General features: G+C 38.9%; 1 protein-coding gene across 2 annotated transcripts in view; it reads right to left on the bottom strand.

Moving 5' to 3' along the window:
• Positions 1 to 173: 173 nt before the first annotated feature.
• MOCS1 (molybdenum cofactor synthesis 1) overlaps positions 174 to 20864 on the bottom strand; it is a 47067-nt gene continuing 26376 nt past the window's right edge. The window contains exons 5-11 of one of the 2 annotated variants that reach the window (XM_060754097.2): positions 20222 to 20283; positions 19500 to 19611; positions 18072 to 18187; positions 15862 to 15972; positions 14468 to 14588; positions 13373 to 13420; positions 174 to 4533 (exon numbers count right to left, since the gene is read on the bottom strand). In XM_060754097.2, coding sequence (XP_060610080.2) covers positions 3656 to 4533; positions 13373 to 13420; positions 14468 to 14588; positions 15862 to 15972; positions 18072 to 18187; positions 19500 to 19611; positions 20222 to 20283 — 1448 coding nt within the window. In that variant the 3' untranslated portion in view covers positions 174 to 3655. Of the gene's footprint in view, positions 4534 to 13356; positions 13421 to 14467; positions 14589 to 15861; positions 15973 to 18071; positions 18188 to 19499; positions 19612 to 20221; positions 20284 to 20864 lie in introns of both variants that reach the window. The other variant, XM_060754098.2, reaches the window with a different exon arrangement.

Below are 20864 nucleotides of genomic sequence, written 5' to 3'. Positions count from 1 at the left end.
TTGTTAAACTGTGGGCCCTGTCCCCAAATGGGGTTCCCTTTGCTCATTGTTGGAGTCCTGAAACATTGTTAACATTAAAAGGTTTACCCAAATCCATTAGCAACAATGTGCAGTGTTTAATCTGTCTGCAGAAAATGCTTCAGCTGTACTCTACAAAAAGGAAAACCAGCCTGTTTAGCAAACCTTGCAAATGCTGATTTATTAACAGTAAATGCTTGTTTTTTATACATATTTTATAAATATACATACTGGGGTCATGTAAAAATTTCTGAGGTGGAAAATAGCTGCAAGCAGAAAAAGATTAGATAGTCCTGTTCTAGTATACTCTTAACATTGATTCAAGGAGGTACTGCCTCCCAAATTGAAGATAGGTGGTGTGGGGGAGCTGTAAATGGAACCTCTCTCAGAAAATTATCTAACTTGATGACTTCTTATTCCTCCCATGTTCACATCATCATCTGAACACATATCATAATAAATGAGTCCAATTATGCTTGGACTTGCAATGGTTCTTTATTATAACAGTATATGCACACATGCACAAAATCCCATCTCAGCGTTCCCATAAATCTGTAACTAAATAACTCTGACCCAGCGCATGGCAACATGTGTTGATCCAAGATTTTTATAGCATTCTGTTTTAGAACCGAAACATGTTTTTAACAACTTATTCCACAAAGGGATAAAAACATTCTTGCCAAAGCCATTAGCATGAAGACTAATGAATTCACTCAAAGAAAAACATTTTATTTTTCAAAAGCTTCTTATCTACACACCCTGTTATGAATTACTGTGCAGATTTTTCAGAAATGAACACATCATATTCAGACCCAGCATTTAAAAATCCTCTTAATTTAAAGCCCTTTTGAATGAAATCATGTTAGTGCATTTAGGAAAGTAACCAAAACTCCCAGAGAAGGTAATTTTCATAACTTGCCAAAAAATTGGGGGGGGGGGGGCACACTTAATATTTGCTACATTGATGTTGCGATGACACTCTGTTTCATTTGATAAGCCTGAGTTTGCAAGAAGAAATATTGCTCAAGGTATAAAAGTCTAGCCAAACCAATTCTGCTCCCAAATGGAATGCCTTTTATTGCTAACCTAAAATAGGATTTGGGTATCACCCTAACACTCCAATCTGTTTCCTACAGCAGCAAAACACAGTTTTTTATTATAGAGACCATATTGCAAAACATAGTTCAAACAAGCCTCAGCTATAATCTTGTTCATCTGAATGGTTTCACAGTGAGATACAGAAGACATTTTTGGCAGTTTCTACAGATTTCTAATCAATATCCTACCTGGAATATTTATTTTCTGGTGCAGAAATCCCAGGATCCTGGCAACTAAATAAGAAATATAAAACCACAGTACTTTTATCTCTACATGCTTCTTCAGACAGTACACTTTTTCCTACACAAAAATAACTACTCCCATGTAATGTCAGCCATATACCAAGGGGCGAAAATAGCTTTTGGACTGTTCACAAGGTCTCCTGTCTGCCCTGTGGGTTTTGCTGTTACACATGTGTGAACAACATGGGCTACATAAAACCGCTAAGGACAACCATATATAGCTATAAAGTGTTGAAATCTGATTATTTTTTTCTTACATTATTTATGTAGCTATATACTTTTTAAATGCACCAAAGGAAAAAGAAAAACGATATGTGAGCAAAGAGAAACCCTTCCATCCAAAGAATCTTTCATAATTGCTCCTGAAAAATGGAATGATGACTTAATATCTGATTTGCTACTGTATGCAGCAGTTACTTTAGGAAAAGATGATCCTGGAATACTATTTTACCCTACAGAAAATGGGTGGGTGGGTGGATGGGTGAGGGAGAGATCTCTCTGAACGAGACTGGAAGGAATAAATCAGGTGGGCAACTGTAGAAAGGAGAGTGGCAATTTCTCCCTTGTTGTTTCCACTCAGTCTGCAGCACTGCATTTCAGCACACCCAAAGTGATTGCATGCCACTTCTGGCTGTCATTTTGGCTAATTTTTCCTCTTTGTTTTAATTATCTAGTTTGAAGTTTTGGGGGGAAGGGTTTAGGGAAGTGGACTGATTCTTTAAAGGCATTTTTAAAGATTTGGGGAACAAAAATCACCCCAAAACCTAACCAACAAAAAAGTAAACGTTGGAGTTGTGGGGTATTGGAGGGGCCCTTGGGGGATACATGAGGCCTGTGGGACACACTTTGCTCACTCCAAATATAAGTGCACACAGAAGCAAAGTTCAACTTCTCTGCTCAATCCAATGAGATAAGTGTCTACTTCTCATTCCTGACTTGTTTCCAAAGCCCAAAGCACTCTTCTCTATCTTTAGTCACATCCTTCTCCCACCCTAACTAATTTAAAATTCTGAATTGGAACCCCAACATGATCTGATATAGCAGGAACAAAGCCTCAGCCATAGAGTTCAAATCATGCTCAAGGGAAAAAATATTTTAAATCTTGAGGTTTTCAAATTTTAACTTTTGAAGTGCAACATTTTGGGACATTTTTATGTGATGTGGCCTCATGTCAAAAAGGCAAATATGATGGGAGGGTGATCTGGCATGAATCTGAGAAACAGCACAGTTAGATGAGGTGGAAAAGATGCTGCTTAATCTTTATGTCCTCTTCAATTTAAGGCAATAATGCTCTGAATTAACTTGCCAATGTGAAATTTCTTTGGCTTGCACCTAGAGGTGTTGTTATCCATTTGTATTTTTTAACCAATCACTGGGGGCAGATTTAGAGGATAATCTTAAACTTTGTTACAAGAATATAATTGTGATTTTTTTTAATTTACATACTCTTGTTACAATTCTAGTCTGCTTCTTAAAATGATCACTAAATTGAATGCTACCATGACGTAAATGGCAGAAATGAACATTGAGGAGACTCGGAATAAAAAGTGGAAGGGTTTCAGGGTGATGTTAGAAAAGTACTCTACAGGAGTGGTTTCAGCACAAGAGTACAGGTAGTCCAATGCAATACTTTTGGAATCCTGAAGATGAAAGGTAAGTCTAGAGCTTTTAATAAAAAAGCTCAGTTTTCTAGAAAGGCAGAATTATTTGTGCATGATGTGTCCAACAAATACTCATCATCACCATGAATGTAAAGACCCATTTGGGACACATCAGTTTTTCGTTTTCAAGGGTAAACTGCCCCGACCCAAATTCTATGTGGGCCACAAGGTCTAGGAAGTGATAAGATAGCTCACAGTTTATATCTTCCTGTGTTAAGTCCATGTGTGCTATTTGTTTGTCATAATTTCTACTTCTAGACCAGAATTATCTTAAGCAATTTAATTTGCTGTGCAAGTGTTTACCATATTTTTGTGCAGAGGAAAAAAAACTATGGATGACTGTGAACTCTGGATATGGCAGTCTTCTATGTAATCAAAAAAGTTACAGTGCTCATCAAAACCTGCATTTTATCAAGGCTAAAAACAATGTGAGAACGAAGAAGCTCCTGGCAAGCAGCTCTATGAGATGATTGTCATAAAAACCAACAAGTTACTTAAATTGCTGTCAACCCAGAAGAAAAGAGGCCAGCAAGTCAAACTGTGCTTGATTTCTAGTGGTTGCAACCCCAATTCCTAGAATGCAAAAATTCTTTTTTATGCAGACAAAACTTGATTTAGAACTTTTAGCTTATGTCTTCAGTTTCGGTGGAAGTCTCCTCTTTGCCCTCCTTCCTTGCTGAGTAGTTTCACCTCTTCAATGACCATGTCACGAGTGACTGATTTGCACATATCATACACAGTCAGGGCAGCTAGACTGGCAGCGGTCAATGCCTCCATCTCCACACCTGTTTTGCCGTGGCTGCAGCACCTGGCCTGGATAACCACAGCTTGTCTTTCATGATCCAGACTCAGATCAATGTCCACCAAATTCAGTGAGATGTTGTGACAAAGTGGGATCAGCAGACTAGTCAGCTTGGCTCCTTGAATCCCTGCTATTTGTGCAACTGCCAGCACATCACCTTTTTTCATTTGGTTTTGCCGCACCAGTTCAAAAGCTTTCTCACCCAAAGTGATCACAGCACTAGCCACTGCAGTTCTTTCTGAATCTGGCTTCTTGCCTACATCTACCATTGATGCACGGCCATCCTGGCCAATGTGGGTTAGACAATCAGAAGCACCAATATGTTTGGCTGTGGGAAGACATGTCCCACTGCTTTCCTCTGCTTGGTTATTCATCATCCCAGAGTGAAGGCCTCTCATCATGTGAGCAGTCTGCTTGAAAATAATTCCTGTCCAAAGGCACTTTGTATCCAAGCTGGAGCTCATGATTTTTTGGAGAAGAAAACAGCTTCTGAGCTGAGCTTGTGGAATTCCTGCTGCAAGCTGTCGTGCTGAACAAGATCCTGGCAAGGCATCATGTCCTGTAAACACATTTTTCTTAAATGTTTTCCCCATCTGTTTGTATAAACCCCTTCTCAGAGTCAGCCAGTGATTAAGACTGTGGCCCCAGTTGCTTAAACTTGGTCGGTTCTGTAGGGCATCTTGGAGCAAGGAGAATGACCTTGATGTTGCCTCTGGGGGAAAAACAACAAAATAAAATGTTAAGCTAGATAGATAGAAAGAAAGAAAAAACAGAACAGTAGTCATTTTACGCAATGTTCTATAAAATCCCATGAATCACTGGGGATAGAGAGGAAAACATCAAACTTTGCCATGCTTTTCAACAATTCTTAGAATGTGATTGCTTGAGGACAGGGAAGCAATCATACAGGAACTAACTAATGTAAGACAGAACTTTGTAAGGCAGAACTTCCCTGTGTCTCACGACAGGTTGCACTTGACAAAAAACACTGGTGTGTTAAATGAACATGGTATAGGAATCATTCAAAGAATGAGGAAAAATAAACTTTCATAACAGATTTCCCACAGCACCCTTAAAATAGTTCCAGCTCCAAAACTGATCAATTCTGCAAGAGATCTTGGCAAAGGATTACAGAAACAGGACTGGTTCTCAACTATATTGTGATAAAGCTATGGATTCTTAAGCCATTATAAAATCATAGTAGTGTATTCTCTATATTGTAACTAAAACCAGAGGCATGAAAAGTAAGCAATGATTCAGGGAACAGTGGTGAGACTTAGTAAGAGGCTACATGCAGAATAGCATTTTCTCTTTTCTGTCACTCAGAACGCCTCGTTGATTATCTTGGAATCTCTTCCATATTGCAGCAGGGATCCTATTAGGAACATATGCACACATAGTTCCCTTACATCTGTGAACTGTTTAGGGTCATTACAGGGGGTAGGGATTCCTTGTTTCCTCCACAGTGACAAATTCCCTCCTCTATCCATTCCATACTTTGTGGGGAATGGGCAGGATTACTAAAGCAACTCCCCACAGCCAGATGCAAAATGATGACATCAGTGCTGAGATCTATATGGGACATAGACTTAGCAAAATGCTTCCATGGTTCTGCCTACTCTCCATGAAGCAAGGAATGGCACACATGGAGACTAGGCTTCAGAAACTGTTCAGTGAGATTAGAAGTATAGGATCACAAAATCTACGTCATATTATTTTTCACTTTAAAAACACTTTTTCTGTAATCATGAGAACCAATATCTTTTGACTGTAAAATTGAAGTAGTGATAACAGGAGTCCTTGGCCTAAATCTAATTGCTCTTTCTACCCAGGAACTGCTAATTTGTAAGGACAGCACTTCTATTAATGCCATAGGGACTAGCAATTGGACTGAGTCCTGGGAGATGTTACAAGTTATGTAGAAGATGTATCATGCATAAACCTAGTTCCTGCATCCTCAGATGCTTGAGAACATCATAGGTGTTAAATCACAGAACTTCTTAAAAAGCATTCAGGCATTTGCAATATTGACTGAACTCCGCACACACCAAGGGAAAGTAAACCAGGATGGGTTCTAGAAAACATATCATGTGAAGAAAGATAGGAAACTATAATACATACAGGATGTCAACTGAAAACGAAATAAAGTGTTTTCAAATGTCAAATAGCTTCAAACATCTAATAGCTGCTATCTAACGGATGGGGTTGACCCATTTTCTCTAACTTCAGAGGCCAGGGCTAGAACTGATAAATTGAAGTAAGTAACAAAGCTGATTCTATGTAGTTAAATGTTAGTTGATAAGTCCTTACTTTAAAAGCTATTGCCTGATGGAATGGACACTAGACTATTTTATTTTATTTAAATTGAATTTTCTTTTGCTAAATTTATAAACGTTGTTTTATTAAAATGTGTTATTGATTTTAAATGTTGATGTAATTGCATTTTAGGGTTGTATGGCACCACCGTGTGCTATTTTGTAAGCCGGCCCAAGTTCCTATTGGAGATGGTGGAAGGGTATAACTATGAGCATTATTATTACTACTGTTGTTGTTATTATTAGGCTCTCCTTCACTGAAAGTATTCAGACTAAGAATAGATATGGAATGCTATTAAGTTGCATGTTTGCTCAGAGGCTGCTCAGTAAGTCAGCAATTTAAGTACAGCTCTTAAAATTATCAAAATGGGAACACAATCTGCCAAAACTCCTGGCTTTTAGAAACTTGTTTGTTTTCTATTTTGAAGTCCTATGCCAGTCATGGGTGTGGTTGCCCAATGTAATTGGGAAGAGCCTATTCTCCATCTCTCTTCCATTAGCTTTCATTAACATTAAAGGGGTATTTTTGAAAGCTGCACTGGGACAAGGCCATAGTTTTTAAGGGGTTTTATGTTGGGAAACTTCATTTCTACAGTGTCTCCCTGCCAAATCCTTTAAGGTTTATAAAGCCTTAAAGGATTTGGCAGGGAAGCGCTATAGGAATTTATAATTTTACTTTATTTTTCTTTAAAAAAAACCTCTGTCCAGGTAAGACTGATAAGAAACCTTGAATAACCAATCAGTGATAAGTACAGAGAGAAGCAGATAAGCTGGATGAGAACCACCCATCTGCTTTACAGGCCAGGATTTACCCATAACTGTTACAACCTACTGGCAGATTTACTTATAAGATAACTGGTTCTCTGCCCATTGCCATTATTCTTTCTTTAACACATTCCAGGATTTAGGAGCGAACTCTTACAGAAGCATCTCATTAAATGGAGCTGAGAACAAGTACAAGATGTTTCATGACTGCCTAACTCCTTTATAGGATTCGGCTGTCAACCTCATTTGGAGACATAGCCAAAGCTTCAAAGTGGTAATAATCTTCTTTCCCTCTTCTGAGAACCTGAAGTGGGAATGGGCAAGCATTTTAAGTGGCAAACAAGAAAGGAGCTATACTTGCTACCGCTTGCCAGTCCTTGCTGTGTTAACAGACACGTCATGCTTGGAGTTCTGCTGCTGCAGACGCAAATTCCCTCAGTGGCACATGTTACCTTTACTCCCTCTGGCTGGGAGCTTTGCCAACTTAAGCTCAGAGTCCACTGGGAACTGGACCTCTCTGCCCTTCTCATTAATCCTTTGGCTGTGGCAGTTGTGGAGTCCACTGCCAAGGACGAAGTCAAAAGGAGACTGTTAAACATAATGGGAGCAATTCTCTTTATGAGTGAAAGAAGGGGGGGGGGGGGCAGAAGACGCAAAGAGGTAGCCAAATCTCTCTTTAATGATGTGTACACTTAAGAAGGTTGAGCACAGTCTTCTCTATTTTTCTTTTTTTGTGTCACTATGACATTTCTGTCCCCCCAGCAGCCCTAATTTATTCCTAGCATTTGAGAGACAAGAAGTCTAATAAAACTCAATGTGTAGATCAAAGATCATTCTTATAATGGTTCAGTGTCTGTTCAGTGTATGTTCATTCCGCAGGGGAAAGTGTCTATTTTTCTGGAAGCAGAAGGGCAACCTCTAATCATCATCATCATCATCATCATCATCATCATCATCATCATCATCACCACCACCACTACCAGCATCATCTTTATTTATACCCTGCCACCATCTCCCTGAAGGGGACTCAGGGCGGCTAACATGAGGCCAAGCCCAAAGACACAATACAGCAAAATAAAATGTGAAATGCAGACAACAAAAATTGCATCAGAATAAAATACATACAGTAGCAAAATAAAGTAAATAAAGCAAATTGACATAATATAAAATTGAACACGAAGGGCAGACCAAATGGATGAGATAAAATGATAAAACCCTGGATGAGGTAGGAATATAAAAAGTGTAATTGAGTGGAGCCCAAAAAGGATGAACAGTGGGGTTAGGCTTTCAGTTTAGGACAGGGGAAAGTGCATTATAGGGACAATACTGTAGCTGGAACATACAGAAATGGGATAAATGGTCACTCTCCAAAGGCACATCAGAAGAGCCAAGTTTTCAATTTTTTCTTGAAGGCTACTAAGGTAGGGGCTTGTCTAATCTCACCAGGTAGTGAGTTCCAAAGTCAGGGGGAGGGGGCACAGTGGAGAAGGCTGCAGTTTGCTGGTCTTTAAGTTCCAGAACAATGTTTGGTCACATTCCTACAAGGAGATTCCATACAGTGAAGAATGGGGAAGCATTTTTGGGCATAACCAAACAATTCCTGAGGCACTCATAGCACTGGGGAACCCAAATCACTCTTTGGTCAGAGCTTAATTTTTTCTGCTTGGCTTTTTCCTACATTAATCATAACTGTTCTTGCAGAGAAGGGAGGAAAAATTAAGAATTATGCCCTACAAAATAACAAGTGAATTAGGGAAGTGAAGGAAGTATTATCTTGACTTTTACTTATCGGAAGGGACAAAGATATATTTCTTTTTAGGAATGGTGCAGATTCTTTTGGAAAGACAGACAATACATCTAGAGGGGGAAACTTCTCAAAGGAGGCTGACACCTGGAAGAATATGTCACACAGAAACATCAGTGTTTTTTAAGCCCACAGATAACTACTTCCTCAAAAAATATGCAGACAACCTTATAGGGTTTTATAAATGGAAAGTTTCCTATCAGTTCTCAGAAGAAGAAGAGACATATGGTCATAGTAGGTGATTCCTTGATGACAGGAACAGAAGCAGTGCTGTAAAGGTGTGATAAGATAACCCAAGAGCTGTCCCATAGACAAAGATCCATAAAGTTCATATTTAACTAGTCCCTCTAAAAACTACCCCTTCCTTCTAAATAGCCACAATTGATACTGAAAGATGTAATTTTCCAGGGACAATGAGACTCTGGAGAGGAAGCTAAATGACACCACAATTCAAGAGAGATATTGACAAGCTGGAATGTGTCCAGAGGAGGGCGACTAAAATGATCAAGCGTCTGGAGAACAAGCCCTATGAGGAGCGGCTTAGGGAACTGGGCATGTTTAGCCTGAAGAAGAGAAGGCTGAGAGGAGATATGATAGCCATGTATAAATATGTGAGATGAAGCCACAGGGAGGAGGGAGCAAGCTTGTTTTCTGCTTCCTTGGAGACTAGGACGCGGAACAATGGCTTCAAACTACAAGAGAGGAGATTCCATCTGAACATTAGGAAGAACTTCCTGACTGTGAGAGCCGTTCAGGAACTCTCTGCCCCGGAGTGTGGTGGAGGCTCCTTCTTTGGAAGCTTTTAAGCAGAGGCTGGATGGCCATTTGTCAGGGGTGATTTGAATGCAATATTCCTGCTTCTTGGCAGGGGGTTGGACTGGATGGCCCATGAGGTCTCTTCCAACTCTTTGATTCTATGATTCTATGACCTTGGGGCACAGATTGTAATTTCATTGCTCCTTCTTGTTGAAAAATATGGCCCAAGAAAAGGGAGAAAAACATTAGAAGTGAGAAGGTGCTGTTAAGGACAGATTAAGATTCTTGGATCATGTCCTTCACTTTCACAAAGAGGGATTTCTTGAAAGAGATGAGTTTTACTTTACAGCAATTGGAAAAAACATATTTGTGAAGAGTCTAATAAATATGAATGAGAGGGCTTTAAACTGAGTTACATTGGTGGGGGGGGGGGGGATGATATTCCAGTGGGCAAGATGTTTTTAAACATAGGTTGGATGGGCATCTTTCAGGAGTGCATGAGCTGTGTATATCTGCATGACAGAAATATGGATTAAATGGCTTTTGTGCCCCCTTCTGTGATTCTGTGAATATGGTCTGACTGAACCATAGGTTTAGTTTAAGGATGGGATATAGTAAAGCCTCTAATCGGGCTAAAAGACTTATCATTTATTGAAAAGCACGTTAAGTTACATGTACACTTCTTAGTTCTTTGCATCTCAAAATATATAGCGGTTAGCTTCTCCTGCTGTATGACTCAGTAGGAGCTGCTAAGCAATCAATATTTGGAGGAAATGAAATGAAAATATTAGCTACGTTGCATAATTAAAGATTATCCAACGTGCCATGGGAAAGGTAGCTGGCTGAAAGAGAAACAAGCATGGCATACAAATTAAGGCATGATTCAGAAGGCAGGGGCTATATGTTATAACCTGAAACCAGTACTTCAAAGCATTGTTTTCACTAATGTCAATGCTGCAAAAGCCTTCACTGAGCACTTCTTGTTGTGAACATACTGCTAGATTTCCCAGTGACAGTGAAAGAACATGTCTCAAAAGAGAGAAAAAAACCTAACAACCTAAAAACAGATTACATTTTAAGAGAAGCCTGTTAAATTGAAATAAGTTGAAAAAAGGAAGGAGAACATGACAATCTGCTTAGACAGCAGAACTATGCAACTGTCCCTTTCATAGAATCAAAGAGTTGGAAGAGACCTCATGGGCCATCCAGTCCAACCCCCTGCCAAGAAGCAGGAATATTGCATTCAAATCACCCCCTTTCATAACATTCACTGTGTATATAGTGGAGCCTACATTCCCTCATTCTTTTCTTGGTGGTCTCTACCCAATTTCTTCTGTCTTTTCACACATGAACTGGGTTCCCTGGAAGTATGCAATTGGTTTGAAACCTAAATTAGGAAGCCGTTGTCCATATGCCCTCAGTAGTATGTGTGTCACCATAAAGCTGGCTCCTGGCTCATCGCAAGAGACCATGCTGTTTTTGTGCTCAGAATGCCAGTGGTTAGTTTTCCCAAGATGTAGAATGCATGCTTGTCAGATTCAATCTAGTTCTTAGCAATGCAACATGTTGAAGGCAGCCAGGCTGCCATTCCAAAATCAGCTGGAGGGATCCCATCTTTGCATATAGCTTCCCCTCAGATGTCTTGTTTAATTACAGGCAAGAGCCAAACATAACTTAACAGAGCGCCATTGGGATGGTTACTGGTCTACCACAAAGTTTTTCCCTGCTGTGGAAATGCTTTTTGTTAATTGTTCTCTTTTTCCAAATTATCCATATCCAAGCTAGACAATTCTGATAACGCAACTAATTGTAAATCTAAAAACACAGAAAAAGAGGCCCAGTGACTGAAGAGGAAGCAGGAGGGGAGACCCTTGATTCTTGGAAGGTATTGGGGGCTTGTTTGTAAGGTGGCATGTTTGTTTTTAAGGCTGTCAGGAAGTTATTGTGTTTAGTGTGCTGGTTCGTTTGTTTGAGGCCATGTTTCAGGTTGGAAGGGAAGAGCTTAATCACTTGACCTTTCTGGGGGAGGAGCCAGTAATGTTGATCTCTAAAAAAAAGAAAAGGTGATGAGTGATACGTTTTGAGGAGAGGGACAGAGTACTCTGGCAATTCTTCCTGGGAATCTAAATCATCAGAATAAGGAACAAGGAGAAGCAGCTGAAGTCACCTGCAGGCCTGTGGGATATTTGTGTTCCTGCCAGGACATGTGGCAAGCTACATCTGCAGCAAGTCTGAACAGGTTGCTTTGTTGGAAGAGAAGATCCAGCAACTGGATGCCTGACTCTCTACACTTAGGAACATTAGGGATCTTGAGCTGTTCTTGGATACAGCAGAGCAGACTGTTCTAGATGCACAATAGACATCAGATAAACATGCAGGCGATGGCTATGAGGAGGAGTCCAAATGTTTGGAGGACTGTGACACACAAAAACAGGTGTTTTTCTGTGAATCTGAAGTAAAGAATCGATTTGAGAACCAATGATGCTTCAAGACATAGTCTTCAAAAGATCAGAAGGAATTTTGAAGCTTAAGGATCTTAATATACAGGTGGTCTTTTCATCTCTCCTTCCAGATGCATGACGTGTCTCAGAAAGGGAGAGAACAATAGTAGTGAACAACTGGCTCTGCATAAGGTGTCGTTAAGAAAGATTTGGTTTTCTGGATCATGGTCTGCATTTCCATGAAGTGGGGCCTCTGGCACGAAATGGATGGCACCTCACAGAAGTTAGAAGGAATGTTTGCATGGGAAATAAACAAGATAAACTGGAACTCTTAGAATAACAAAACAGTTACGATGTAATAGGCATAACTGAAACCTCAACAGATGAGTCCTATAATTGGAATGTAGCATTGGAGAGGTGTAACTTATTTTAGAGAAATAGACCAAACAAGAAAGGGGGTGGAGTAACATTATATGCCAAGGATACTGACACCTGCAAAGAGATGCAGGACTTAAACCCTGGCAACTAGATCGAAAGCATCTGGATATGAATTAAGAGACTGAGAACTGAAAAAGATGTAGTTGGGAGGGGAGGCTACTAGAGATCTCCAAGCCAGACTAAAGACCTGGATGAAGTCTTTTTTTTTAACAGATGATCAAATATGCAGAAATAAGAGATATAATAGTAATGGGAGGTTTTAAGTATACTGATATTTGTTGAAAACAAACTCTGCTAAGATTACAATGTTCAATAAATTCCTCATTTGCCTTGCAGACATTTTTATTGTCTAGAAGGTTAAAGATGCAACAAAGGGATAAGCTATTCCGGATCTGATCCTAACCAGCACAGAGGGCTTGATCAATGGTGTGGAAGTGGTGGGATCCTTTTGTGGGAGTGACCATGTTCTCCTGGAGTTTGTGATACAGAGGAAACTGGAAACTAAGAGAAGTCAGGCATGCATTCTAGACTTTAGGGGAGCTGACTTCAGGAAATGTAGAGAAATACTGAGTGTGATTTAGGAATACTAAAAGAGAAAAGAATTAATAATGGATGGCAGTTTCTGAAGACACAATTGCAACCAGTGCCAACAAGGAGAAAAAAATAAGCAAAGTCTAAAAAAAAAACCAGAATGGATGCCCAAACAAATTTCAACTGAGCTAAGATTTAAAATGTTCATGTACAAGAAATGGAAAAGAAGGGAAATCACCAAAAAAGGAATTTAGATAAATAGTCAAACACACACACACGCACACACTCCATGACAGTGAACCTACTTTGGGGACAAGATTCTACAACCTAAGTAGCTCCTTAAAAGTTCAGATTAAAACCAAGTTTCAATCCCCATTGCTTATACACATTGATAATGTTGGACAACAAGGTTGTGCGTTCTGTTTTAGACTGATTCATCAAATAGGCTGCATATCCATAGCATTATGGTAGAGTTTATTACGTACTGATTGGGTCACCCACCAATGAGAATCATTGGTCTGTTTTTCATCTGGGAAATGTTGATCATGCCTGGGAATAAAAGAATGAACAGAGAAGAATTACAGGGTTTTGAAGTTTTTACTCATCTAGATAGTTTCTCTGATCAAGAGGCATTGTATTTAGAATATTAAAACTAAAACGACAATCCCAATACAGAATATTTTAGTCATTGTTCCTCCGTCAGCAAGAAGTAGCTGTAGTAAAACAGAATCAGACTTCCATGCCATTATAGGATATACAATTAGAGCATTCTTGGACATATATTGGCATAAGATGGATTTAGATCTACTTGGCTATTAGCAAAAATTCCTCCAAGCTGGTTAATAAGAGCAACAATAAAATGCCAACTTCCCCAGCTACATAGTTGAGTTGAAGGAAAAAAGTAACTTTATGAAGGATTATATACTTTGATGTAATACATAAAATAAAACCTATATCTTTCACAGAATACTCTGATTAATGGATCTCAGGGCTCAAGTAGCAACAAAAATCTGCTTGACTGAAGTCTGTCTGCCCCTTCTTTGGAATATCTTGGTTGGCTTTGTGTGCTATGATATTGTTCAGGTATTCATTAAGGACCACAAGAGTAAGACTAAGGGTCTTCTGGATGCAGAATTTTAGTGGTTCTTAAAGCTCTGACACCAATGCATTAAAGATAAAGCAAATCACCAGATATGAGATGTAAATCCTTTGTCAAGTAAGCAGACCTTTCTTGGACATCCACATAATTAATGGTTAATGAAATTTTGCCAGATATAATTTTAGCCTTTGATCAAGAATAGCACTGCCATTTCTTGGGGATGGAGCAATTACAAATGCAATGCTTGCTTTCAAAATATTAAAACATTGACAACGTTTGGATCATTTTTTAAAAAAGTGATAAAAGCAAATGAAGAGAGCAGTTGCAATTTATGACAAAAAGCATGCAGCACCTTCAGCATTCCTTCATGTGAAGAATTAGCAAGGTCCCAGAAGAGATGGATGCAATATCTGACTTAACCCATACATTCAATTTCAGATAGGGGATCTCCATGGGATGTGCACTGCAGCCTACACTTGTGGGAGACTATAAAGTACCTGCATGTTGCTTCTTTTTCCTGCCAACAGCTCCACCAATAATTTGAATTAATTCTTCTTCTGAGGCGTTAGACCGTAAATGATCTCGCAAGGACACTTCTGAGCTTCCAAAAAGGCACACCTGAAAGAAGGAGACGAAAGAGGATGCTAGTAGAGGTAGAAGCAGAAACAATGCACTAAGAAATAAGTACCCATGAAAACTGGTTCTTTTTCTTTCTTTGCCTGACCTTTCTTCTTGTAGACTGATCCCCCTTTCTCCAACTTTAGATGGAGATCCTATTATAAGGAAGTTCCTTTTTTCAAGGTGAAGTTTTTGTTACAAGAAAACCTACATCAACTTTTCAGTACATCGGCATCTATTTTCAAAAAGTGGAGGTAAATGCTACATGAACATAAGTAGCCAAGCCAATTACTAGTGCATTTTGGTCAGCTTTGGTGACAGCCAGTGTGGTATGGTGGATTGAAACTCTGCTTAACCATGGGAATACAGTGGATGACCTTGAACAAGTCACACACTCTCAGCCACAGATAAAAACAAAGATCCCCATAAGTCAGAAATGACTATAAGACACAAAAAGAAGAAGCAACTTGATTTGAAATCTTTCACCTAACTCTAGAGAGATCCTTCTGAAATAGTGTCAATCGTCTATTAGGACAACTTCTGTTGTTACTGCAAGAACATAAGTGTCAAAACTAATCTCACACTACTTTCAATTACAGAACAACGTGGCAGAGAGAACAGATCCACCACTCAGAGTACACACACACACAAAATACATTTCCACCCATTTAGTTGCTCAGTCTGTGCAACACATGCCTGATTCGATACATCAAACAGACCTCTGCTATGAAATTGGATACTGGAAAAGTAGAAAAACCAAGCCACCCCCCCTCCTCCCCAGCCCCCAGCCCCCAGCCATACTGCTTGGAGTAGTTTGCCTGGTGCCAATTTAATATGACAAAAAGCTGAACAATGTGTTTATCTTCACAGGCTTCTCACCAATTAATTTTACAGCTCAAACATCTCTATGAAGAAAACGGGATGGAGGAAAAACATTTCCAAGACACAGCAGCTGAGCCAAAAGGGACAGCTGCTGCTCCTTCAGGCACACTTAAAAATGTAAATGTAAATGAATGACTAAGAGTTATAATTCGATTTGCTGCTCCTATTTAGGGATCCTTCACCCCATGACCTTTTGATCTGTCTAGTATACAGTACTATCTCTGCCTGTGAGCTGTTGATGAAGTCATAGAATCATTGAGTTGGAAGAGACCTCGTGGGCCATCCAGTCCAACCCCCTGCCAAGAAGCAGGAAAACTGCATTCAAAGCATCCTATATAATCAATCAAATATCAAGTACATCAGTTACTGAGGAGCAATATGATGATACTACCTTCAGGTTCCCATCAGCTGTGATTCTAAGTCGATTACAGGATCCACAGAAGTGCTCAGACATCGAGGTGATGAAGCTGACCTGTCCCTGAAAATGTGGCACCTTATATGTCTGTCATAACCGGGAAGCAAAAAAGAAGCATAAAGGCAATCACTATGCATCATCATTACTGTCATCTACACAATTAGCTTGCTGCTAAAGACAGAACTTCCAATGAAATACATAGGTTAGAAAATTGAAAATGGGCTATTACGTGGTATAAAAAGAATGGGAGAGTGAAATACAAAGCCCTAAATAGTTCAGGACCCATGTACTTAAAATACTATCCTGATACTGTCCCCATACCACTAGATTTAAAATCATCCCCAGAAGCCCTGATAGTGATGCCTCAGAATACTATAGCCAATGGATCCTTTTTGGTGGTGGCACCCCAGGTATGGAACTCTTGTCTATCAAAGATGTACTTTTGTCTATTGGGTGAAAGCTAAAAACAAACCCATTTGTACCAGCTGGCAGAAAATAAGCAAATTTTCTGCCAGCTGGTACAAATGGATTTGTTTTTAGTGCTGCCAGTATTATCAATTTCACTGTACTTTAGGAAATATTTGCAATTTATGGTTTTAGAAATTTTCAACTTTACACAAATGTAGCTTGTGATTTCTGATGTGTGATATTATGCATTTGTAATCTATGATTTTAACTGAATTCTTGGGAGGAAAGGCCAGATTTCAATCAAATCAACCGACTTACTGCTAACACCGACCAACAGACATTTTGGTGCCTCAAATGTTAGACATTTCTGGGTATATTTGATCAACTGATTCCAAAAATGGCACCAGTTTCCCCCCATCAACTCTAGTTTTTGAGATACAGAACATATGCCATCAACCAGTTGCCATTTACTGGCCCGTAGAAAACCATTAACCATATCTAAGAAACTAGAGCCGATATGGTCTAGCCAATGCAATTTTCTGAACAAGCCCCCTCCAAAATCCCAAGAACAGTTCTAAAAAGACATCAAGAAAAATAATTTGCTTTCTTGGACTGTATCATGTATGGCATATGTCTATCTGTAGGCTGTATGTAACATAGGTTTACAAAAAAAATGCCAATATTGAATGCAATATTCCTGCTTCTTGGCAGGGGGTTGGACTGGATGGCCCATGAGGTCTCTTCCAACTCTATGATTCTATACCAGATTAAAAACACGTAGTGTAATTGTGTGTGAAATCAACACATTTTTCTTTTGTGAAGAGATATCCCTATTGAACTTTGTGGTGAGACTTCTTTGCCTATGTATAGAAAAAGGTCTTATTACCATTTTTCATGAGGTCCTACAATAAAGAGACTAGATCAAACTACAACATTCCTACATGAAGCATGCTTCTGTGAAGAAAATATCATGCCAAACATATGTGGATCATATGTAAGAACTGGACATATCTATATTTAGTCTTGTGTACAAATTCTGGGAAACCACAATTGGCCATGAATTCTTTGGATCTGTAAACCACATGTACAAGCAACAAGAATATAGATAAAATTATCTATGACTGCTGATACATAAGAAAGAAAATACTTATTGCAGGATATGGATTAAGGGATTTCATAAGTATACCTATGTATAATATCAACTGGGAAACTACTTTTAGGTCATACTTAACAGCACGCTGTGATGATTTCAGTTACTATGTTCTACTGCCTTATCTGTATTTACCTTCTCTGTCTGTGGGGCGGGGACTACCACATACACCTTCCTCTGTGGTTTTACAGTAACTAGATTCCAAATGCCTTCTTTCAATGAGTCAGCATGCAAACAATCACAGAGATATTTTTCCTTATCCAGAGGACATATTTTCTTTACCATCCCACTGGAGGTTTGGGAATTAGAATCACCTAATCTGGAGGATTGTTGCAACTTATGTCTTACCAGTACTGCTCCCCATTTTTTTTATTCATGCTAAGAATCGGCTTACTCAATATATAGTCACACCATCTTCCTACCAATACTCTTTGATTCTGCAGCCTATAAACTGCTCCTAATATGATGAACCTTTTGGTGATTATGGCAGGAGGTCTAATGGAACAATTGCAGCTGTTGCATTGTTCTTTTTGACACTAACAGAATTGGCTAAAGCTTGGCACACTTCTGAACATGTCTGGAACTTTAATAAGCTTTAGAGGGCTCCCCCGATCATGCTGTCAACTACCTTGGCAGTGCTAGAGGCTTCTTCACATGGCAGTTTTTCCAGCTCTGGCCATTTTTGCTTGATTGTATCCAGCATCTCTTTATAGCTCACCATTTTCTTAAAGTTCCATTTGTTGCCTACAATGAGAAGCACACAAATATAATTGCATAATGAGTGACAGCCATAGGGTTGGATGCAGACAATTTAGAAATTCAAAAATGCACATCCTGGAAGTCATATTACATATTAAAAGCTATGAAATCCGCTGAAAATTTTGCATTAAGATGGCATAGTGTAGCTCAGCATGCTTGTTTTTTTTTTTTCCTGCAAAGCTACAGAAAACGTCAGCTGGTGAGAGAACTGCAGCTGTTAATAAGAACAATGAAGAAAAACTTTAACATTTTCTCAGATGCCAATGAGTATCTTTGTGGCTCACAGCTGTAACAATAACCCTCTGGGAATATCCCAACTTGCCAAAATGTCAGGAGAGAATGCTACTGGAACATGGCCATACAGACCAAAAAGCTCACAGCAACTCTATGTCAAGAGACCTTCCCAAACTCATGAGGGAAAAATGTATGACTTGCCATTCTTAGCCTCTGCATTTAATGCAGCTCTTGGTCTCTCATTTATTTGCTATAGCTAAGACTTCACCTTTACTCCTTTATCAACTCACGAGGATAATGCAGAAAGCCACCTAAACCAACCTCCCTACTTCACAGGGCCTTCTTTATATGAAGACCTCTAATGAAGGATAGTTCATTTTGAGGTAGGGCATTCCATTGTCAAACAGTTCTCATTAACAGGAATGTCTTCCTAATATTTAGGAGGAATCTCTGTCCTTGCCCAGCCAGGAAGGAACAGCATTCTGGAGAAGGTTGGGCACTCTTCACAAGCAAGGAATCATAAAAAGAAGAATAAGCAGAAAAAGGAGGAGAAATGAAAGAAAGACAAAATGCAGAACAAAATATTTTGCAGTTTTAATATGAGGGAAAGTCATATAATATATCATTCAATATTTAAGCTTTTGATACTACAAATCTGTGAAATCACTTAGAAAGTGATTTCATTAACCACCAACCAAGTTTCTAAGATTCACTCAAGATACCCCCTCCCCCCCCCCCCCCCCCCCGCCCAAACAGAAAGTTTTGAAATCCATACAGCTGACAATTATTCTGAAGATGATACTCTTCAAGCTTCCTTAGGAAAACTCCATGAAATATGTGGGGTAGTAAATACATAGTCGTTGTTGAATACCTTTATGCTGCTTCTAACTTAAGGCAACCCTATCAAGGGCTTTCTTGGCAAGATTTTTCAGAGGGCATTTTCCATCACCTTCCTCTGAATTAAATAAATTAAATTCTACCATCCTCTTCTAAAGAAATTGGAATTATCCAATTCTAGTACAATCATTCTCCCAAGGAGGACACAGAAAGGAGAAGTACTCACCATCGAAGGGCATGTATTCTATGAAGCGCACATCCAGGGGATATTTCTCTGTAAGTGCCACAAAATCCAGCAGCTCATCTTCATTGAGGCCTCTCATAACCACACAGTTCACCTAGAAAATGAAAAACAACAGGATGCTGATTAAATCAACTGGTTTTACAAAAATATACTCAGCATCAAAGAATAAAGCTTCAGAAGAATAATACAACTATAACTGAATCTGGCAATTCCCCCCCCCCCCCCCTTCAAAAGCAGCAACTTTGGGCATGGTTGCTAGAGATGGGAACTGGAATATATTATTCAGAACTGAGGTTTTACACTAAACTTGTCAAACTTGATGGCCATGCTACCAAATGAGATAGCACTGTTCTACACTCATTTCTCTTCCCCTTTCTGCAAACACAAGAAAAAAAGCTTGAAGAGTGAGTTGAAGAGTGAGGGATGAACTATTTTAATACTGCAAATAGTTAATTCTATTATAATATTCACTTTTTCTATGTTTGTAATTGCCATGCTCCTTTAAATTGCAAACCACATTGCCCAAAATTTTGGAAATAAGCAGGATATAAATACATGACAGAGGAGGTGATTTAAGAAATGCATTTATTTGAACACCCATTGTAAAAAATTATAGAGAAATAAAGAACATAAGAATTAAAATAACTCCAAACCTACCATGACATACCATGACATGAATAACCTACAATGTTAAAGCTTCTCACCTTGACAGGATCATATCCAAGTTCAAGAGCTTTATGAATGCCTTCCATCACCTTGTGGAAACCTAAAACATAAACAGAAATCATTCTTATTATGAAAGAAGTCACTTTTTAAGAAAATAGACAACATTAAATACAAATATGATAACCTCTACACTTCACATTCCTTTAAAGCTGAATTAATTTCCCTTTGTATTTTTGTGTAAACTATCAAAATGGAGAAAAAACAAAATTTAATGTCAAAAATTAAATCACTACCATGTCATTCATTCATACTATTCGCACATATTACAAGCCTCTGCAATTTTAGTATCATGGTTACTTTCTAACACATAAGAGCAAAAGCTCCCAGGCAAAGTGCCTGAAAAAAAGTTGAAAGCTTCGAATAAATAACCAGAAATCCTATAGCAACTGTTTGATGTCTAAACTAGTTGTTACTTCTCTACCTTGCGCCTCAGAAAACCTCTGACATCAATTGCAATGTTTATCTCACTGAAATGCAGTTACAGACTAAACAGCAGCTGAGAGTATAACCTATAGTGATAAACATATCAGTAATAGGCTTGGAAACTGGTCAGAAAGAAGAGGACATTTATGTGAGTTCAGGAAAGTCAGAAGTTATTTTGGAATCAAGAAAAAAGTAACC

Source organism: Anolis sagrei, chromosome 1 (genome assembly GCF_037176765.1).
Source record: "Anolis sagrei isolate rAnoSag1 chromosome 1, rAnoSag1.mat, whole genome shotgun sequence".
In the NCBI taxonomy this organism is placed as follows: Eukaryota; Metazoa; Chordata; class Lepidosauria; order Squamata; family Dactyloidae; genus Anolis; species Anolis sagrei.
Note: the sequence above shows the minus strand (reverse complement) of the source record. Positions and strands in the feature narration are given on the sequence as shown.